At 43.1% G+C, this 21283-nt stretch overlaps 1 protein-coding gene across 7 annotated transcripts in view; it reads left to right on the top strand.

Moving 5' to 3' along the window:
* The window catches only part of LOC134342756 (receptor-type tyrosine-protein phosphatase T-like), a 1640095-nt gene that overhangs the window by 1152054 nt on the left and 466758 nt on the right, over positions 1-21283 (top strand). For all 7 annotated transcript variants that reach the window (XM_063041291.1, XM_063041286.1, XM_063041287.1 and 4 more), the window contains exon 9: positions 10639-10748. In XM_063041291.1, coding sequence (XP_062897361.1) covers positions 10639-10748 — 110 coding nt within the window. The remainder of the gene's footprint in view (positions 1-10638; positions 10749-21283) is intronic.

Here is a 21283-nt window from a genome sequence, read left to right on the forward strand (position 1 = left end):
TATTTGGCAGGAAACAAATGTGTTAGTTGCTGTCTAAAATAGATTAAATCTACATTTCAAATTGTGGGCACAATTAAGATACTATCTGTATATATATTCATAAAAATAATTAGAGTAGTGTTTAATGACAGCAACAACTTCAACTTAAATGCAAAAGCAGCTGCTTCTATATTTACTATTCTGTCAAAACTTGAATGCAATGTGATAACTTCAACATCATGGGATACCTAATTTCCAGCATGTCTGTCTGCCTAATGTTCTAATTTGCTGATTGGAACAGACGTGGAATGTGATTCTGCAAATGACTGTGTTCATGGTTTGACCAAGTGAGATGACATTATCCTGAGCCTCAATCTGCAAATTAATTAACCACGCAGACTAGTTTTCAAACAGAGCTGTGACAGGGGAGAGGCAGAGATAAATAGGAATGTCTGGTGATTACATTCAGAAAACAAGATACAGGAAACCTGCACTTTTCATGCAATTGAGATAGAAGCAAAATGTGAGAACTAAGAGGAGAAGCTGCAGAAGAACACAGAGTCATAGAGTCATAGAACAGTACAGCACAGAACTGGGCCCTTTGGCCCATCTAGTCTGTACTAAACTATTTAAAACCGCCAGCTCCCATTGACCTGCACCAGGACCATAGCCCTCCACAGCCAACCATCTATGTACCTATCCAAACTTCTCTTAAATGTAGAAATCAACTTGCATGCACCACTTGTGATGGCAGCTCATTCCACATTCTCATGACCTTATGAGTGAAAGTTTCTCCTCATGTTCGCCTTAAACTTTTCACCTTTCACTGTTAACCCATGACCTCTAGTTGTAACCCCACCTGACCTCAGTGGAAAAAGCCTGCTTGCATTTACCCTATCTATATTTCTCATAATTTTGGATAACTCTATAAAATCTCCTCTTAGTCTTCTAAATTCCAAGGAGTAAAGTCTTAACCTATTCAATCTTTCCTTATAACTCAAATCCTCCATACCCGGCAACATCCTTGTAAATTTTCTCTGTAATAGATGACACAGAAAAGAATAAGAATCAGTGATAATATTGACATTTCTATTTTCATTTCAATTTCTATTGCTAATACAATATGAAATTACTCCAGCTACCTGAAGACTTTATAGACTAAACTCTATAATGTCTTAGGTTTCAGTAGGCCTCACAAGTTTTCAATTGGTCATGACAACATTGTGCAATCCATGCTTTATTGATGGTAACCCTGAAATTCCTGAAGAATGTCAGCAATGGAGTGCTGGAACTCTAGTTAGAGGCAAAAAAAAAAGATAATGGCAAGGTTTCCTGCTATTCAGGGAGTTTCAACTTTGATACATGGGGTGAAAGCAAGTGCCCCACACCTATACATGGCAAATGCTGAACTGGGATCTCAACAAGACCAGTGACTCGTTCTGCCAGTTCTTACTTTTGCTGCTTGAGTGCTGTAGAGTTTTCTATGGTGGCTAGTATGTTCAATCCTCACAAGAATTTCTAGCAGTGGAGAAAGTGGGAGATGCAGTCTGGAAGGATGAATCCAACTTTTATGAAATCATGATTGATATTTGCTTTCCAAAAGTTTGCCATGAATAATTAAGTTGCTTAATTATGCCCCCACCTTTCAAATCTACTCCTCAGCTTTTTTTCTCTCCAGTTCTGCTGAAGGGTCTCAGTCTGAAACATAGACAGTACTTTTTTCCATTGATGCTGGCTGGCCTGCTGAGTTCCTTTAGCATTTTGTGTGTCTTGCTTGGATTTTCTGCATCAGCAGATTGTCTCTTCCTTGTAGATAGCAAATGTTTTGGAGCTTCAGGAGGTGAAACTCCCTTCACTACACAACCTCTGATCAGTTCTTGTACCATGGTAGCGGATCCAGTTGGTTTTCTGGTCAATCATGACCACTACCTCTTTTGCAAGAATGTTGATGGGGAAGGACTTGGAATAGTAAGGACACTGAATCTCAAAAGTACTCTCTTCAATTACATTTCATTGGCAATGGTAATTGTCTGGAACTATTCTGATAGTGTTGTTTCTTTTCACATATCAGACCACGTTGGATAGATCTTATAGGCATGAGTTGCTTCACTTTCTGAGAAATTGCAAAATGGATTGGGCATTGTGCTATCATCAGCAAACAGCTCCTTCACACTTATCATATGATCCAATATCCACAACCACCTACTTTTGCCTGAGGTTAATCCTAATCATTAGCGAACTTTCATCTTTCTGCCCATTGACTTCATTACCACAGTTTCTTAATACTTCACTCAGTCAAATGCTGCCTTGCAGTCCAGTGAAGCATTACCTCTGGAATCCCTTTAAACCTACTTCTCCCATTAGCTGTTTAATTGTCCATCACCATTCTCAACAGGAAATGACAGAATTGCTGAATTTTGATGAGATTGATGGATTATGCAATAGCTGCTTTTTAGCTTTTTTGCACACATGTTGCAGCCTCAATCATTTGGCACATATTTTGCGATCCACCAGGTATGTTCCGATCACAGCCTTTGGCATTTACTGATTTTCATGGCTATCACGACTGTACCTCTTCACACTCTGTCTCCTGTAAAAATGCTATTCCCTTTTCCAATCCCCTTCATCTCTTCTGCATCAGTTCCCAAGATGAGGCTTTTCTTTCCAGAACATCAGAGATGTGCTCCTTCTTTAAAAAATGGAGTTTCCCTTCCTCATCATTGATGCTCCCTCACCTGCCATTTCCCAGTCATCCGTGCTCAAACCATCTTCCCACCGCCTCAACAGGGATAGAGTTCTTCTTGACCTCACCTATCACCCCATGAGCCTCAGCATCCAACACATCATTTCACATCATTTTCCACAATATCCACTATTTTCAATAAGATCCTACCACATCTTTACCTCCCCACCCCCCACCACTTGCTGCTTTCTGTAAGGTTCACTCCCTGCGCAATTCTCTTGTCTATTTGTCCCTCTTCACCAATGCCCCTCCTGACACATATCCCTGCAAGCAACAGAAATGCTACACCTGCCCATTCACTTCCTCCTTTCCCTCCACTGAGGGCCCCAAACAGTCTTTCCAGGTGAGGCAACATTCATCTGTGAACCTGTTGCAGTTGTCTATTGCATTCGGTGCTCCCAAAGCAGACTCCTCTACATTGGCAAGACCCGAGATACATTGTAGGACAACTTTGTTGAGCATCCACCAAAAGCAGAATTTCCTGGTGGCCAAATATTTTAATTCCTATCCCCATTCCTATTCCGACATGTTGATCCATGGCCTCCTCTTTTACCATTTTGAGGCCACTCTCAGGGTGGAAGAGCAACACCTCATATTCCATCTAGGTAACCTCCAACTTGATGGCATGAACACCAATTTCTTCTTCCATTATTTTTACCCCCCTCCTTTCCTCTTCTCCACTCTGCCTCTTACCTTTTCTTCTCATCTGCCTTTCACCTCCCCCGGTACCCCTCCTTCTTCCCTTTCTCCCACAGTCCACTCTCCTCTCCTATCAGATTCTTTCTTCTCCAGCCCTTTACCTTTCCCACACACTTGTCTTCAGCTATTACTCTGTAGCTAATCTTCCTCCCCCCCCCCCAATCATTTTATTCTGGTGTCTTCTCCCTTCCTTTCCAGTTCTGAAGAAGGGTCTTGGCCCAAAATGTCAACAGTTCATTCATTTCCATAGATGCTGCCTGACCTTTTGAGTTCCTCCACCATTTTATGTGTGTTACTTCACAACTTGATGATGCAGATGTCACTTCTCTACCATTAATATCAGACTGGGAGATATACCAGCTTTAATCCCTGCCTTGTTCAGCAGGGTAAACTGAGATATATATGCTTGGCCACAAGGTCGAGGTGGTGTATATTTTTGCTGCAGAAGATGACCACATTGTCTCATAGATGCCAAGTTATGAACTGCTTGATTTGTTCTGAATCTATCCTGTGTATAATGATGTTGCACAACACATATCCCCATGTCACCAAAAACACTGTATACTGATCATTTATACCAGGTAGATGCCTCAAGCAGATGAAAGGAAAGTTTATTATTGGTATTGGTTCACTCACTATCCAGTCTGGCTTCATTGGCTCAGAGAGTTCCTTCAACAATGGTGCTCCCAAGCCATTCTTGTAACCCTCAGGTTCTGATGTAAGTCGAGGGAAGACAATCTTTGGCCCCACCAAACGTGTGAGATTGAGGTGCAAAACCTCCTGTTTGTGTGGATGCTGTGTGATTCGTTACCGTGTTACAAATCAGTACCAGGAAATAACAGAGAGTACACCATATGCAATTAAACAATTTAGCTTTATAATTCTTAATTTGACTAAAGGGTTAGTAAAGTAAAACAGAAAGAAGAGGGACCATTTTAATGAAACAGTGTAATGTGCACAAGTTGGAGCTCACGATTTCCCTTCCGTTGGTCCTCCATCGATTTCCCCAGGCTTCGTCAACTCCCAGCCCCACTCTAAGTCCACTTTCTGATGTCTTCGACTTCTTGTCATGGTCCGGTCCGTGAACTCTGCATTCCGGTTCACGGTCTGGTCCATCGATCCCTATTCCCGGTTTTCTGGTTTTCCCCGGTTCCGTTGAGGCACCTGATTCTCGTTTCGGGCTGGCTCATAAATACCTCTGCAAACCAGGGATTGGTTGCTGGACTGTTCCCCGTCTGATTCCCCGTCTGACCCCCTGTCTGAACCCCCATTTTAACCCCCCTCACCTGAAACCTCGCCTGAAACCTTCGTCTGCCACTTCGTCAGAATCCACGTCTAGTTAACTGCCGGAGTGAGACCGGAGCCTTGCCTCGCCAAGATAAGGAACTATCTGTCGTTGAGTTTGGAACTGTCTCTTTGTATCCCCATGTTTAGTGTCCGTGTCAAAGAAGAGTCCCAGCCCTAGGTCCTGTTCCCAAGGAGGGGTCCTGACTCTGTGTAAACCCCTGGCCCTAAGTCCTGTTCCCAAGGAGGGGTCCTGGCTCTGTGTTCCATGTACGAGTCCCGGCCCTATATCCTGTTCCCAAGGAGGGGTCCTGACTCTGTGTTCCTGTGCTCAAGTCCAAGGCTCCATGTTCCTGTGCCCAAATCCAAGGTTCTGTGTTCCTGTGCTCTAGTCTAAGGCTCTATGTTCCTGTGCTCAAGTCCAAGGCTCTGTGTTCTTGTGTTCCAAGACCAAGTCCAAACACCATTGTCCAGCCCTGTCCAAGTCTGAGCTTTGTGTCCTCATTCAGTTCTAGTGCCCCGCCCAGCCCGGTGCTGGAGACTTCTCGTCCTGTGCTGGGGTACCTCGTCCTGTCCTGTAGCCATGTCCTGTCCTTGCCAAGATCCTAGTCCCGAGTCCTAGCCTAGACCTGGGTTGCGGTTCCAAACCAAGACCCAGGTTCAGAGTCCCAACCAAGACCCAGGTTCCGGGTTCTTGTCCAAGCTCTGGTTCTGGAGTTCCGTGTTCCTAGTCCAGGCTCCTTGCTCCTAGTTCCACGTCTGGGTCCCGTGTTTCTTGTCCAAGTCCTTGCCTAGGTGCTGAATCTTAGTCTCGTCCAGGGCCTGTGTCTCTGTCCAGTGTCGTTTCTTCCTGACGTACCTTGCTATCTCAACAACCCTAGTCCTGTTCCTAGTACTTCAGTGTCTGCGTCTTGCATTTGGGTCCACTCCCAACGCCCCCTTATAACACTTCTCCTTTCTGGCATCTTATCTCACCATCTCTCGCCAAACAAAAGACCCAGCTCACTTCGGTGTCAGGTACACACAAAAAAAAGCACTCCCTTCATTGGATGGCTCACATTCCAAAGCACCTGTTATTTCTAACCATAACCCAAACACTGCTTATACAGAAAGACCATTACATTAGTAGTAAAACCTTTCCCAGGGAGTTACACTCGGTAACCCTTGGTGGTAGATATTAAAGCTCCCCATCCTGAGCACTTGCTAAATTTAGTTCTTCTTCAATTTGAAAGACCATTGAATCATTTGCTGGGAAGAGAAGCTAATGGAAACTTTACTGACCCCAGTGCAGCTCTGAGATTGAAGATGGCGCAGAGCTCCAGTTGGGTCTTTCCTATGAGAGCCGTGAAGCTATTTTAGTTTACCAGTCCTTTATTGGCATAGGTGCTACCATTATGCCAATTGTACCTGGATTTATCCTATCCTGCCTGTCAGAAATTATTCTAAGGATATGGAATTCAGTCTGTATCTTAGTTACTGAACATCAAAAAACCCCCAAAAAAGAATATATTTATATGGCATCTTTCAACCTGTCCTAATGTTGAAATATTTAAGATCTGTAGCCATTGTATTAACATAGGAATTGCTACAACCAATTTACAAAGATTAAGTAAGCACCCACAATTAGTGCTCGATTTAATAATGGTGGGAGGAGCATAAATCCTGGGTATTTCACCAAATATAACAGGCCTTTCAAATTATGTGGGAGGTTTCTTACAACTGGAATCAAACTTAATCTTATCTTAAAGAGTGTTGTTGTCTTTAAGATTCCCTCATGATTGCTCCAGAAATTCAGCCTAGATTTTTGTGCTCAGGTCTCTAAACTGTGACTCAGAGTGAATTGCAATGCAAATTGAGCCATTGCTGTGCAGGGCCATCCAGAATTTTAGCTCCCCTTAATGAAATTCAATTATAAATATTCTGATTTTGCACTTCAAAGAAAGGTGACGTATTAAAACAATATGCAAAGCCAGTACACAGTGGATTATTGATTGTGGAAATAAGAAGAGCTTTAAAGTTGGTTTCAAAATCCAATATGGTGGACTCATGAATTGTGTATTAAGAACTGTAAAAGATGGGAAGGAATGACTATATATGCCCTTGAGTTTGCTCCACTGTTCAATAAGCTCAGTGAGGATTCTTGGCCTCGACTGCACCATTTCAATGTTCTTTGGTTTCTTCAGATTTCAAAGTTCAAAGTACATTTACTATCGAAGTATGTGTGCACCTGATGAGAATAGGTTGAGTGAACATGGCCTTTTCTGCTTGAAGCGATGGAGGATGAGAGGTGACCTAATCGAGGTGTATAAGATGAGGAGATGCATTGATTGAGTTGATAGCCAGAGGTCTATTCCCTGGGCTGAAATGGCTAACACAAGGGGGCATATTTTTAAGGTGCTTAGAAGTAGTTACAGCGGGGGGATATCAGTGGTAAGTTTATCTCACAGGGAGTGGTGGGTGTGATGAATGCATTCCCAGTGACGGAGGTGGAAGTGGATACAATAGGGTCTTTTCAGAAACTCTTAGATAGGTACATGGAGCTTAGAAAAATAGAGGAATATGCAGTAGGGAAATTCTAGGCAATTTCTAGAGTAGGTTACATGGTCAACACAACATTGTGGGCCAAATGGCCTGTAATGTGCTGTAGATTTCTATGTTCTATGTATAGCATATACAGCCTTGAGATTCATCTTCTTGCAGGCAGCCACAAAATAAGACAAAACATTAGAATTCATGAAAAACCACACACATCAAAGATAGTTGTACATCCAATGTGCAGAAAAAGAAATAACAAATTGTGCAAACAATAAATTAAAGCAAATAAATAATCCACGGAACATGAATCGTAGAGTTCCTGAAATTAAGTACACAGCCACATGGCCAGTTGAGCACCGCTGTGGGTCCAGGAGCCCGGTAGCTGCAGGCCACAGCCGCAGAGCCATGTTCAACGATTACCAATGGCTGTGGGTCGCAGCTGTGGAGTCAGTTCAGTGCCGAAATGAGTAAAGTCTCCCCGAGTAGTGAGCTGAACACTGGTTAGTCCTCTGCCCTCAGCTTTGATGCCTTAATCTTTTTAATCTGGCTCGGTGTTTAAATCGGCCAACCATTGGGTGGTTATTGGGTGGCCCGAAGATTCAGTTCTGCCTTAAGTCCACTCCAGCAATGTCTGCCAAATCATACTTGCATTCACAAAGTACAAATACCAAAAAAAAAAGGGCAGGTCATGTAGAAAGGTTGGAAAGCGCACCTTCCAGAGGGAAATTGTAGTTACCATCATCCATCGTCACAAAAAAGTGTATTTAGTAGAATTGTTAGTAATTTTGTCACCACCTCTTGCCAGTGCCACCTTTGTAACCAGTCTCAGCCATTAATGCATGCGGTGAATTAGCCTCTTCAATGAAAATTGCGGAATATTAACTATCACCAGAGGGCAAAAGACAGCTGGCACTGGATTCGCTTTTAGCTTATTCTTATACCCACAACTGAAAATTCCATTTCTTAAATGAAAAGTCAATGGATTTTAAGGAAACCCCATTCCCATGATGAGAGAAAGTAAATATTCTTATTCAGCACCATTACTAAATTCATGTCAACTCAGTTGAGGAAGGAAACAAGATTGAAAACTAATGAAATAGTAAATTAAATTATGGTATTGTGCCAATTTTTGCACTTGCAGGTTAGCATTGACAGATGGCTCTAACCTGCCACATTACTAAACAAATTAATGCTCTTTCTTTGTCAATAACTTGCCAGTGCCTGTAAGTCTTGCTGACTTCCTGTCAAGCAGTGGGTCATTTTTTATTTCCAAGTTGTCATTCGTTTATTTATTATTCGTCACCCTTTTAATTACCATTTTTTCTAAACTGTATACATGTCATGAATAATTTAACTCTGTTTTGTGTAATGTCAAATTAATTAGCAAGTATTTGAATAAATTAAACAGAAATATCAGACTCACTCCAATTCACATGTCAGCAATATTTCAGCATTTAACTGATCAATTTATCAAACTGTATTTAACTGTCCTAGTGTTGGAGAAACTGTAAAAATTCTTGCAAATTTTCTGTACTTTATGATTGATATCCTGTTTATGGACAGAAGGTAGTAAATATTACAAATATACAGAGTTGTTTCCACACACACACACACACACACTTCTCTGTAGAAGGGCGAGTAATTAGGTAAAAATTTTAATAGTCACGATTATAACTTTTATACATTTTATGTTTAAATTTGTCTATTACAGCTGCTGCATAATACTACATAAACATAGTAGGCAGCCGTTGATCCCAGGGGATCATGGGTTTGCTCCTCTGGATGGGCGGGAAGATTTGAAGAACCGGCTGTTGCCCATGCAGTGGGTTCCCCCTCTCCACGTCACTGATGTAGTCCAAGGGAAGGGCAAGCGCTGATATAGCTTGGCACCAGTGTCATCGTAGAGGTTGCCAGAGTGAAGCTGTAAACAACATCAAACTGCCTTAAGGACCCTTAGGGACCCCGGCTCGGGATTTCTTCCTCGGGGTTTAATCCCGAAGCCTTTCCCATGGGTGGACATGGCCACAGGGCTGCAGAGGTTTAAAATCAGAGATTTCCTTTTCCTAGGTGGGCTGCCGTCCAAGGCTGACGAGCACCACCTGCCTGAATCAACTGGTTTTCAGGTGCCAATGTCCACCTTTGCCCCTTCTCTTGTCAGTAGAAACAGTTCCACCAGGTCTAGCAGCTAAGCCACATGTGAAGGCCAAGATTTGGACCTGGTGTCCGAAGCTGTTAGTGACACACGCCATTTTGAGCACTTTATAGGTAGTGGGAGCTTATCCCCACTACCACTCCTGGCTATGACAACCTTAGGAACCTACATATACATAAACATAAATGCATATTAGATATAATATACTGAATGATTTACAGTGATGGATTCACAACATGGACACAGGATCTTCTGCCTAGCTCATCCAAGCCAACCACAGAGCCCATCTAATTTTGTCCCATTTGCTTATATCTGGTTTTATCCCTCTAAACCCTTCCTATCCATCGACATATGCAATTGTTTTTGTATCCTCCTCAACTACTTTCCTTGGCAACTCATTCCATGTATGCACCACCCTCTGCATGAAAAAAATGCAGCTCAAGTCCATTTTAAATCTTCCCATTAAACCTATGCCCTTTAGTTTTTGGTTCCCTTTCCCTGAATAAAATACTTTTTGCATTCACCCTATCTATGCTTATATTTTAAATACCTCTGAAAGGTCATATGCCAGCTGATGGTGTAGTGGCATCATTACTGGAAATGGTGAATGGTCCCAGGTTCTAATCAGGCCAGCCCCTTGCATGCTTTCCATTTGTACTAAGTTGAGCATCGAGCTAGCGACTCAGCCGCGTAAAAAAAAAACAGACGAATGCTAAGGAAATAGCAAAAATGCCACCCAATGCGTCACAAGGTGCAGAAAGGAAAAGGTCATATCCATCTCCTCAAGGCATGATTGTTCCGACCAACTTCAATCCACACAGAATTATGCTTCTTGTAAGAGTTCAGCAGATCCATTATAGGCCCATTTTAAGAAAACCAATCCAATGTCGGCCCATTTTAAAATAACCAATCCAGTGTTGGCCCATTTTAAGGTAATCAGTAAAGGGCACCTCTGTTTAAAGATTATTATACTGTTTTCATTGCATTGCTGATTTTCTAGTTAAGATTCACATGATGACATTTATTTAAGTATTCAATAAACCATGCAATGTGTTTGAAAGATGAGCTCTAGGGACAGGCCCAGAGGGATGTGTATATATGAATACATATTAGAGCTGTTACAACAGGCAAGAGCTTCAGACCACATACTAGTGATTGTTGGAACTGACAACCGTTTCTGACTGTCAGATTGACTGAAGCTCTTTTTTAACTTTGATTTCCTTTATTTTTATTTTTCTGTCTGTAGTACCAGGTCTAGTGCCCTTGGAATCAATTCAAGGAGGCCCATTTGAAGAGAAGATATATCTACAGTGGAAACCACCAAATGAAACCAATGGAATAATTACTCTCTATGAGGTAAATCAACAAATGGTTATCAATTAATCATTGTTTTCTGCTTCTTGGATTTTTGACCCCTCATAACTGTGGTTTAAGCCACACCTGAAACACTGAAGAAATTGCATGATGACTACTAGCTAATGACATTTAGCACTGGGTCGCAGTATGAAGAAACTAATTAAATCTGGATTATTGTTAAGCACACAGTTTTCTCCCAAAGGATATTTAAGTAAGATATTTATATGTGAAAATGATTCATACAGATCATCTAGTTACTACCCATCAAGAAAGATATCCATGGGATTATTTTGATTCAACAGAAAGTTAATTCCTTAATCATCTTCAGTCCCACAGTTACTAAATATTCTGGCAATGTTGACATTCTTAAGTGCAATGATTTTTTTAATGCTTTGTGTAGATTCTAAAACACGTGCATCAGTTTGTGATTTTGGCTTTTATGTTTCAGAGGAAAATTACAGGCTTTATATTTTAAGAACAAAATTTATTACAAAAAATATTTTCAAGAATTATTACAAAAACCTAGTAAGATAAGGACAAAGGTTATATCAAAGCTTATGAAAGTCAAATTCCATTGTGATGTTTAGTGTCACCTCTACCCTATGTGATACTGTGTAAAGGTAAGGGATATTTGTGTTTATACAGAATTTTGTCATTCTTCTCAAGGCACCCCAGAATTTTTCAACACTGTGATGTACTTTGAAATACCTAGACATAAGATATTCTGCAGATCCTGGAACTCTTGAGCAACACCCAAAAAATGCTGACAGGAACTCAGCATGTCAAGCAGCTTCTATGGATGGAAAGAAACAGTCCACATTTCAGACCAAGCCTTGATGAAGGATCTCAGCCTGAAATATTGACTGCTCATATCCCTCCATAGATGCTGCCTGATCAGCTGAGTTCCTCCAACATTTAGTGTATTTTACTTTGAAATACAGCTGCTCTTAGAAACATGATGCACACAGACCATTTTTATTGATTAAGGAAATGTCTCAAAACAGTACAGAGTTTAATAACTAACCAATCTGATTTTGGTAGATTTGGTTGATCGATAATTGTGCTCAAACTGTCGATACGCTAAAAACAAAGAAGATTGCAATACACTTTGAGTCCCTAACTGAAGCAGGACATAGCCTCTTCGATTACATTTTTTTGCTTTTTTGGAGTCTTTACAAATGTTCATTTTTACACTGCATGAAACAAGGTACTAGGCAAAATTGATAAAAGCCTGAAAAATATAGAATCACCAAACACAGAGATATCATTGAACCCATAATGTAGATGCTGGATCTATGAAAAAACACCAATCATTAAATTCTCTTTCTTGCCCTAAGACCCTCACATTTTCTTCCAATATAAAATGTGGCCATTCAATGCACTGTGTTTATGCCAACTGTCAGGGATCTCCCATCAATCCCATGTGTTTTCCTGTAATCTATCCTCTCTGACATGCCCATCAGCTACCCTCTGGTAGTCATATCATCGGGATCAATTGCAGTAGCCCATTAACCTAACAGCCAGCATGGTTTTGTGACATGGAGAGAAATGGAGAAACCCATGTGGTAATAGGGAGAAAGTACAAACTCCACATGGTTGAGCTGTGAGACAGCAGCTCTACCTGTGCCCCTATTCTGCCCAAGCATTTGTATAGCAACACAGAATGCATCGAACATTGGACGCCATCGTAGCATGGCAGTAAGCGTGTTGTTATTATCATAAGATGTAAGAGCAGAATTGGGCCATTTGGCCCATCGAGTCTGCTCCACCACTTCATCATGGCTGATCCAATTTTCCTCTCGGTCCCAATCTCCTACCTTCGCCCCGTATCCCTTCATGCCCTGACCAATCAAGAATCTATGAACCTCTGCCTTAAATATACATAAAGACATGGCTGCCTGTGACAACAAATTACACAGATTCACCATTCTCTGGCTAAAGGAATTCCTCCTCATCTCTTGTCCTAAAAGGATGCCCCTCTATCCTGAGGCTGTGTCTTCTAGATTTAGACACTCCCACCATAGGAAACATCCTCTCCACATCCACTCTATCAAGGCCTTTCATCATTCAATAGGTCCCAATGAGGTCACTCCTCATTATTCTGAATTCTAGTGAATACAGGCCCAGAGCTCTTCAGATGACAAATCATTCAATCCTGGATTCATTTTCATGAACCTCCTCTGAACCCTCTCCAGTTTCAGCACATTTTTCAAAGATAAAGGTCCCAGACCTGCTCACAATACTCCAAGTGAGGCCTCACCACTGCTTAATAAAGTTTCAACATTAAATCCTTACTTCTATATTCCCATATAACACTGATTATTAACGATGAACTTCCCCAATTATGCTCATTTCAAGAAACAAAAATATATTGCCTGAATGAGTGCATTCATTTCTAACATTAAAAACGGAACTAGTTTTAAGAGATGGATGCTGATTTGCTATGGGTTAGTAGGTTAGATCGTTATTGTTAATTACGCCTTGGTGTAACGAAGTGGTAAAGTAAATGGGGAAGTAACTGTACATTCCTTCTATACGGAATTTGATTGGCATACAAGAGAAGTACAATAGAAGAAAATAGTTTCTCACTCACTGCAATTGAACGTGGTAACACTCATCCAGAAACTCTCAACATTTACCAAACAGCCATTACAATAAATTTAGTGCAGTGTCAGGACAGCCAGGCATCATATAAAGAGTTCATGAGGCTTTATACTGTTACGTACCCCGTAACTGGGTTGCCAAACCAGCAGAAATGGATCACTCAGTTGGAGTCTGGAGTACTAGAACTAAGAAAGTTTTATTAAAGAGACAAGCAACACAGTAATCGAAAGGATAATAAATGCAACCATTCAACAATGATAACCACACATGTGCACAGAATTAAGATAACAGCATCAATCAAGCTCTATCGTTGTCTAGGGGTTAAATGACCAATTTCAAAATGACTCAAAGTTCAGTCCAGTTTGTAGTTCAGTTCGCAGTAATCGTTGCCATGGCGATGGACAAGGTGGGGGGAGAGAGACAGAATAGGAACAACTGATCATTCAGAACGGCTTCACTCACAGACCAGCGGGATGGCTCACAAACAGCATTTGGGCAGGTCCTTGGTGATGTCACCTGAGGTCACCGACTGTGACCCCTCCTCCAGATGCGGTCGATCCTCTGCAGTGAACCCGGCACCCAGGCAAGGGCGGACACACACCGGGTTCCCGCTGATCGTACCTTTCCACCCACTCGTGAGAAGCGTACCGCTTCCAGGGTCTCGTTACCTCGGGTGGCGTGTGTCTCTGTCTTAGCGAACCTGTCCCTTTTTATCCCCCTGCTGGGGTATCGCCTGTCCATCACTTCAAACAGTTCAGGGCTCAAAGGGGGGAGCCGCTCCAGACAGCTCTTCCTCCCACATCCCTTCATTACACATCTCCAGACGCTGCTCCATTGTTCCTTATCTCTCCTTCCCCTGAGGGCAGGTGGCAGACCAACTGCTGATGCCACTGATGCTAGCCCAGGCCAGCAAACATCTTAATTTTATGTGTATTCTCGTAACACTTCCCCCCTTTAAGGATTTTTACCGGGAGGTAAAAATTACAAACATGACTACATTATCTGATACATACACAATATACATCTTTAACAGTTATTTAGCTAATACAGAGAATTTGAAGCTGTCAACACCTTGACAGACAGTCATCACATTTTCTGTTCCTTTTACACGTGTTATTAATAATCCCTTAGACCAGGCTCCAACTCAGCAAACTTCATAGTGGCCAAAAACACTGATGAATTGCGACCAATGTAACCTCTCATTTGGTTTTGTCCCGGACCACAACAACAAGGGTCGTCCCATTCCGACTCAATTTTCCCTCGCAAGGGCTTAGTAGGAGGGGGACGGGTATTGACCGCAGAGTTATTGCAAAACTTCCTGCAGTACCCCACCATCTCCAAGAGCCTTCTGAGGGCCCTCTTGTCTGTCGGGGTTGGGAGGTCAGCGATAGCCTGCACTGTCGCTTGCATCACTGCCAGCTGCCCCTGTGTCACCACAATTCCCAGGTAAGTGACTCTCGTGTGGCCGAATTCATTTTTTCCAAGGCTCACTATCACGCTGGCTTCAGACAGCCGTGTTAAATTGCCAATACACACCTCTGTGTTCATCAGCCCTTTAGTCACTGAATTACTCAAAAATTATGGGTGTTGTTTGCTTGGCCGCCCTATTGTAACCGACATAACCCAACGTCCCAGTTCTTTGCATTTCCTCGGGACAATCAAACACATGGGTGCGAGTCGTTTAATTACTCCTTCGGGGATTAAGGGAGAGACCTTATCAGTAGACCTGGCCAAAACAATAGCCTTCTCCCATCTGACCGATCCCATCCTAATCTTTTCAAAATGGTTTTTTTCTCTTAGCAGGGGGCCCCTAGCTTCATTGATTTCCACGCTAACACCGACTAGGTTTGTTAGCATATCAAAAGCCGGTGACCGTCTCAGTTCGCGTCGGTCATGATCAATAACATTTTTCCCCCTGGGCAGCCGGTAACTCTCTTTCATGATTCCACCAACTGTTTCCTCCAGCACCGCAAAATGTCCACCGGGGGGTACCTCGTGGGCCATGTTAAAAACCTCATCCCCGTAACTCTTTTGCACCACCCCCCACTCCTCATCTGCGGGTACTGTACTTGATTTCCCTTTCTTCCTTAGCACTTCCTCCTCCGCACAATAGCTTGTCAAGGCTGTGTCAGAGAGAGCGGTCTCGGCAAAAACCATCAGCCCCTCGTCTCGCTCCTGCGTCTGCACAAATTCTTTCCTGGCTACTGCTACGTCCGTCCCAGCTCCCTCACTACCTCTTATCTCACTACACCCTGTCTCATACAAGGTTGGCAGAAATGTTTCAGCCAAATTCACCATCGCGGGCGGGGCCTCCATGCTGGCAGGCTGACCCGTCAATCTCACGACTGGGAACACGATTCCTCCGGCGATGTCATTACCGAGCAAGACTTCCACGTCTTTCATCGGTAATTCGGACCTCACCCCGATCGTGACTAGTCCAGAGACCAGGTTGCTCTGTAAATGTATCTGGTGCAAAGGGACTGACTCTGTCCCTTCCCCAACACCTTTGACCTCTACCTCCCCAGTCTGGGTCTCTGAGCTAAACTCTAATACACTCTTCAGTATTAGTGACTGACACGCTCCCGTGTCTCTCCAGATCCGCACTGGAACTGGTTTTAACCTCTTTTTCACTGACACCAGTCCGGCCGAGATAAACCTCTCGCGCCCTTCCTGGACTTTTTCAGACCTGTCCTTCCCTAGCGGTTCGCTTAACAGCTCAATACAGCCATTCAAAATTTCCGCTTTTCCTTTCCCCGTCTCCTTCCTTGGGGCAAAGCACCTGGACGCAAAGTGTCCGACTTTCCCACAATTATAACAGACGACCCCAGGAGACTTCCTACCAGGCTGCTCCCGGTCTACCTTATCCTTTTCACTAGTCCCCGGCTTACTTTCTGACTTTTCCGGTGGACTCTCCCCGCCGTCCTGACTACCCTTCTGGTAGCCTTTACTCGGGGCAACCTTCATTTTATGCGTCAACGCATACTCATCCGCTAACTTAGCAGTTGCGGCTAACGTGGCTGCCTCTTTCTCATCGAGGTAGGGTCTCATACCCTCAGGGACACAACCTTTAAACTGCTCAATCAGAACCAGTTGCAGCAGTCTGTCATAATCCCCCTCTACCCCTTTCGAGGCGCACCAACGCTCACAATATGTTTGCATCTCACGAGCAAACTCCAAATACGTGCGGTCCCACCGCTTCCTCGCATTCCGGAACCTCTGCCGGTATGCCTCCGGGACCAACTCATAAATCCTGAGGATGACCTCCTTCACCACCTCATACTTCTGGGCATCTTCCGCGGATAAGGCGGAGTAAGCTTGTTGGGCCTTCCCTTTCAGTACACTCTGAAGTAAGACAACCCACTTATCCCTCGGCCATTCCTGACTTATAGCTACTTTTTCGAAGTGGAGAAAGTACCGATCCACATCGGTATCGTCAAATGGGGGAACCAGCCTAACCTCCTGGGTCGCCCGGAACCCTCCACCTTGGTTCGGCACGAGCCCCTGCTCGGCCCTTATCTTTAACTTCTCCAGCTCAAATTCCCTTTCCCTCTGTTTCTCCTCTCTCTCCAACTGTCTGTCCCTCTCTCTCTCTTCTCTCTCCAACTGTCTTTCTCTCTCTTGCCTTTCTACCTCTCTCTCTTTCTCCTGCCTTTCTAACTCTCTCTCCTTCTCTTCGTGTTCTAACTGCCGTACCCGGAACTCGTGCTCGAGTCTCAGTTTTTCAAGCTGTACCTGTACCGCGTCTCCAGCAGGTTTTTCAATAGACACCTCCCCCAGCTCACCTTGGGGAAACACACCTTTAGATACATAGTGCTCTACAATAGCTCTGTGTATCTCCTCTCTCCTCATTGTCGACTTCACCTTAGCAAGATTCACCCGTTTTGCCACAGCTATCAATTCCGATTTCCTGGCATCCTCTAATGCCTCCAAGGTCGGCGCCTTTATAAATTCCTCAACCTCCATTTCTGCTGTTTGTCTTTTCTTTCTTTCGGGAATTTTAACCCAATCAATTTACTCCGTCCCAAATTTAGCGTTCAAAATCGCGGACGAGAACCCCACTTATGTTACGTACCCCGTAACTGGGTTGCCAAACCAGCAGAAATGGATCACTCAGTTGGAGTCTGGAGTACTAGAACTAAGAAAGTTTTATTAAAGAGACAAGCAACACAGTAATCGAAAGGATAATAAATGCAACCATTCAACAATGATAACCACACATGTGCACAGAATTAAGATAACAGCATCAATCAAGCTCTATCGTTGTCTAGGGGTTAAATGACCAATTTCAAAATGACTCAAAGTTCAGTCCAGTTTGTAGTTCAGTTCGCAGTAATCGTTGCCATGGCGATGGACAAGGTGGGGGGAGAGAGACAGAATAGGAACAACTGATCATTCAGAACGGCTTCACTCACAGACCAGCGGGATGGCTCACAAACAGCATTTGGGCGGGTCCTTGGTGATGTCACCTGAGGTCACCGACTGTGACCCCGCCTCCAGATGCGGTCGATCCTCTGCAGTGAACCCGGCACCCAGGCAAGGGCGGACACACACCGGGTTCCCGCTGATCGTACCTTTCCACCCACTCGTGAGAAGCGTACCGCTTCCAGGGTCTCGTTACCTCGGGTGGCGTGTGTCTCTGTCTTAGCGAACCTGTCCCTTTTTATCCCCCTGCTGGGGTATCGCCTGTCCATCACTTCAAACAGTTCAGGGTTCAAAGGGGGGAGCCGCTCCAGACAGCTCTTCCTCCCACATCCCTTCATTACACATCTCCAGACGCTGCTCCATTGTTCCTTATCTCTCCTTCCCCTGAGGGCAGGTGGCAGACCAACTGCTGATGCCACTGATGCTAGCCCAGGCCAGCAAACATCTTAATTTTATGTGTATTCTCGTAACAATACTGAAGTCTGACAGTACTTTCCTTCAGTTACCAGAAGCAAACAAAAAAGGAGTTGATGTCATAATAGATGAGACTGTGCTTGGACTGTCACCTCTGTAAGATATCTGCTGTTCCACTTACCTTTCATGGTTGTTCATATGACAATGAAACCATAAGACATAGGAGCAGAATTAAGTAATTCAGCCCATCGAGTCTGTCTGCCATTCCATTATGCCTGATTTATTATCCATCTCATCCCATTCTCTGGCCTTCTCCCCATAACCTTCGATGCCCTTTCTAATCAGTAACCTATCAACCTCCACTTTAAATACACTGAATAACTTGGCTTTCGTAGCTGTCTGTGGCAATGAATTCCACAGATTCACCACCATCTGGTTGAAGAAATTCCTCTTCATGCCTGTTCCAAAAGAGACATTCTTCAATTTTAAGGCTCTGCCCTCTGGTCCTAGACTCTCCTGCTCATGGAAACGTCCTCTCCACAGCCAGTCTGTCTAGGCCTTTCAATATTCAGTAGGTTTCAATGACATCCACCCTTATTCTTCTAAACTCAAGTGAGTACAGGCCCAGAGGTATCAAATATTCCTCATGCATTAACCCTTTTATTCCCAGGATCATTCTTGTAAATCTCTGCTGGATCCTCTCCAATAACAACACATCTTTTCTTCATCCGCCTGGAGTCCTTCCTGCTGTGGGTGGACCATGAGGTGGAGCCACCCGCAAGGGTTAACTAGACTTCAGGAGGCATAACAAGGACTTTTAGAAACTTAAAAAATACTGAGTTAAAGCATTAAAATTTCAATTAAAAATAATATATATAAACACATTCAAATAAATTGCTCAAATGCAATTGTTTCATGGAAAAAGATTTATCATCACTTGCCTTTTTAAATAGATGAATGAAACTATGTAAATGAATGAGGCCATATAGTTTATGCCAGGTGGAAAGTGTATTGGCCCCATGGCTCAGTATGATTGGAAGCCTTCTGTGGACTCAGCGGGGATTCCAGGGCAGAGCTGGAGCTTCGGTGCCCTGACAAATGATGTTCAGTGTGTTCTATATTCGCAATCAGCAAATTTGGATTCTTCAGCAATCCCCATGTAATTTTAGATTGCCTTTAAAAGGATTGCTTGCATAGCAAACACTCTGTACAGATGTTTAAATGCATATACCCCCTTGTTATTATGTTATTTCCCATGGTAGGGGAGTCTAGGGAAAGAAGGCACGACTTCAGGATTGAAGGACATTCATTTAGAACAGAAATGCGGAGAAATTACTTTAGTCAGAGAGTGGTTGATCTGTGGAATTTGTTGCCACGAGCGGCTGTGGAGGCCAAGTCATTGGGTGTATTTAAGGCAGAGATAGATAGGTTCTTGATTAGCCAGAGCATCAAAGGGTATGGGGAGAAGGCAGGGGAGTAGGAATGACCGGAAGAATTGGATCAACCCATGATTGAATGGCGGAGCAGACTTAATGGGCTGAACGGCCTACTTCTGCTCCTATATCTTCTGGTCTTATGGTTATTATGAAAACAACTTCGTTGTTATGAAAGTGATATTAAAATTCAGGCACTTTCTAAAAAGGCAGCTAAGCATATAGACAACTTTAGAAATTATTACCGAAGTATACTCATTGCTCAAACAGCCAAAGGGAAAAATTAAGGGAAGAATTTTGCATTTAGACATGTTTGGCCCAAATACTGACATGAAAGAGCTGTGATTCAAGTTCAGAGTGCTTGTGGTGATATTGATGAACTGATCAGGGATTACTTTTCTTCTTCAAAACTTACCCAGAGTAAAGGTAGAGCAGCAAATGCTGCATGATATAAAGTTGGAAATCTGAAATAAAAGTGGAAAACTCCAGAAATGCTCCACAGTTCAGGAAGCATCTGTGCAAAAGAAGCAAAAACATTTCAGGTCCGAACCTTCCTTCAGAACTGGAAGGAGAGTAAAGAGTTGACGTTAAGCTGTTGGGAAGGTTGGGTAGGGAAGGTTGCTCCAGGAAAAAAGCTATAAATAAGGTCACCTGGTTAATGAGGGAAGGTCTGGAGAGAGACCATGATTCTCTCTTCATAAAAACAATGAACTGAAGACAGATAGTGAGAATAAAGGGCTGTATGAGTAGAAAATGCAGAATGCAGGACAAAATAATATTACCTCGTCCCTGAGTGTCATAGCCTGAAGACTGATGGTGCATGGGATGTTGTCTTGGAGCCATGTTTCTGTAAGAACAAGCACGTAGCATTCCTCATCTCCCACAGCTACAAACAAAGACAGTTGGTTCCAGGGAGCGAACACCAGAGAGCAGCACTGATAGGAAAGCTGACCTGCAGGGCCCAGCTCCCAACCCATCACAGGTTCCAGTGCTCCCATTGTGCCTCTTTTCCCTCCCACACCACCTCCAGCGACGCTGGTCAGGCAATGCCATGACATGTGAGTCTGGTTTGCACACAGGTCCCCTGCCATCAGTCTCCTGAATAAACTGGACTTACAGTATTTTGTATTACCAATGACATCAAGGTCTTGCAACTGAAAGAAAAACATTTAAGACAAACATTTGCAACTTTTGTAGGACCTGGAAAGGCTGCTGCAACAAAACACATTGCCATCTTACTTAGCTCTTATTGGGCTTGAACTTATGACAAAGCTAATAATCCATAATAATCAGCCATGGACCAATGACAAAAAACCTATTGAATCAGTACAAATTTACAGATTGCTTGCACTTCTCTGCATGAGATGTTTAAATGTCTTTACAATAATCACGAAAGACATAAAGAGCAAACCCTGGTCATTTGAGTGGTGGGATTTCTTTTAAGAAGTAAGCTCAAAGAAATTCCTTTTCTTTAATCACTTTATACTCAGCTTACAGTATTTTTAATGCAGGGTTATAATTAATTTTTATTTTTAATTATTGAAATATATTTATTCTGCTTTAAGTGTCTTTGAATATCAAAGTTATTTAGAAATACTGAAAATATCTTTGAGATTGCCAAAGGCCAGAAGGTTAATATTGGGATAGAGGTCATAGGACGCA

Source organism: Mobula hypostoma, chromosome 2, assembly GCF_963921235.1.
Source record: "Mobula hypostoma chromosome 2, sMobHyp1.1, whole genome shotgun sequence".
NCBI lineage: Eukaryota > Metazoa > Chordata > Chondrichthyes > Myliobatiformes > Myliobatidae > Mobula > Mobula hypostoma.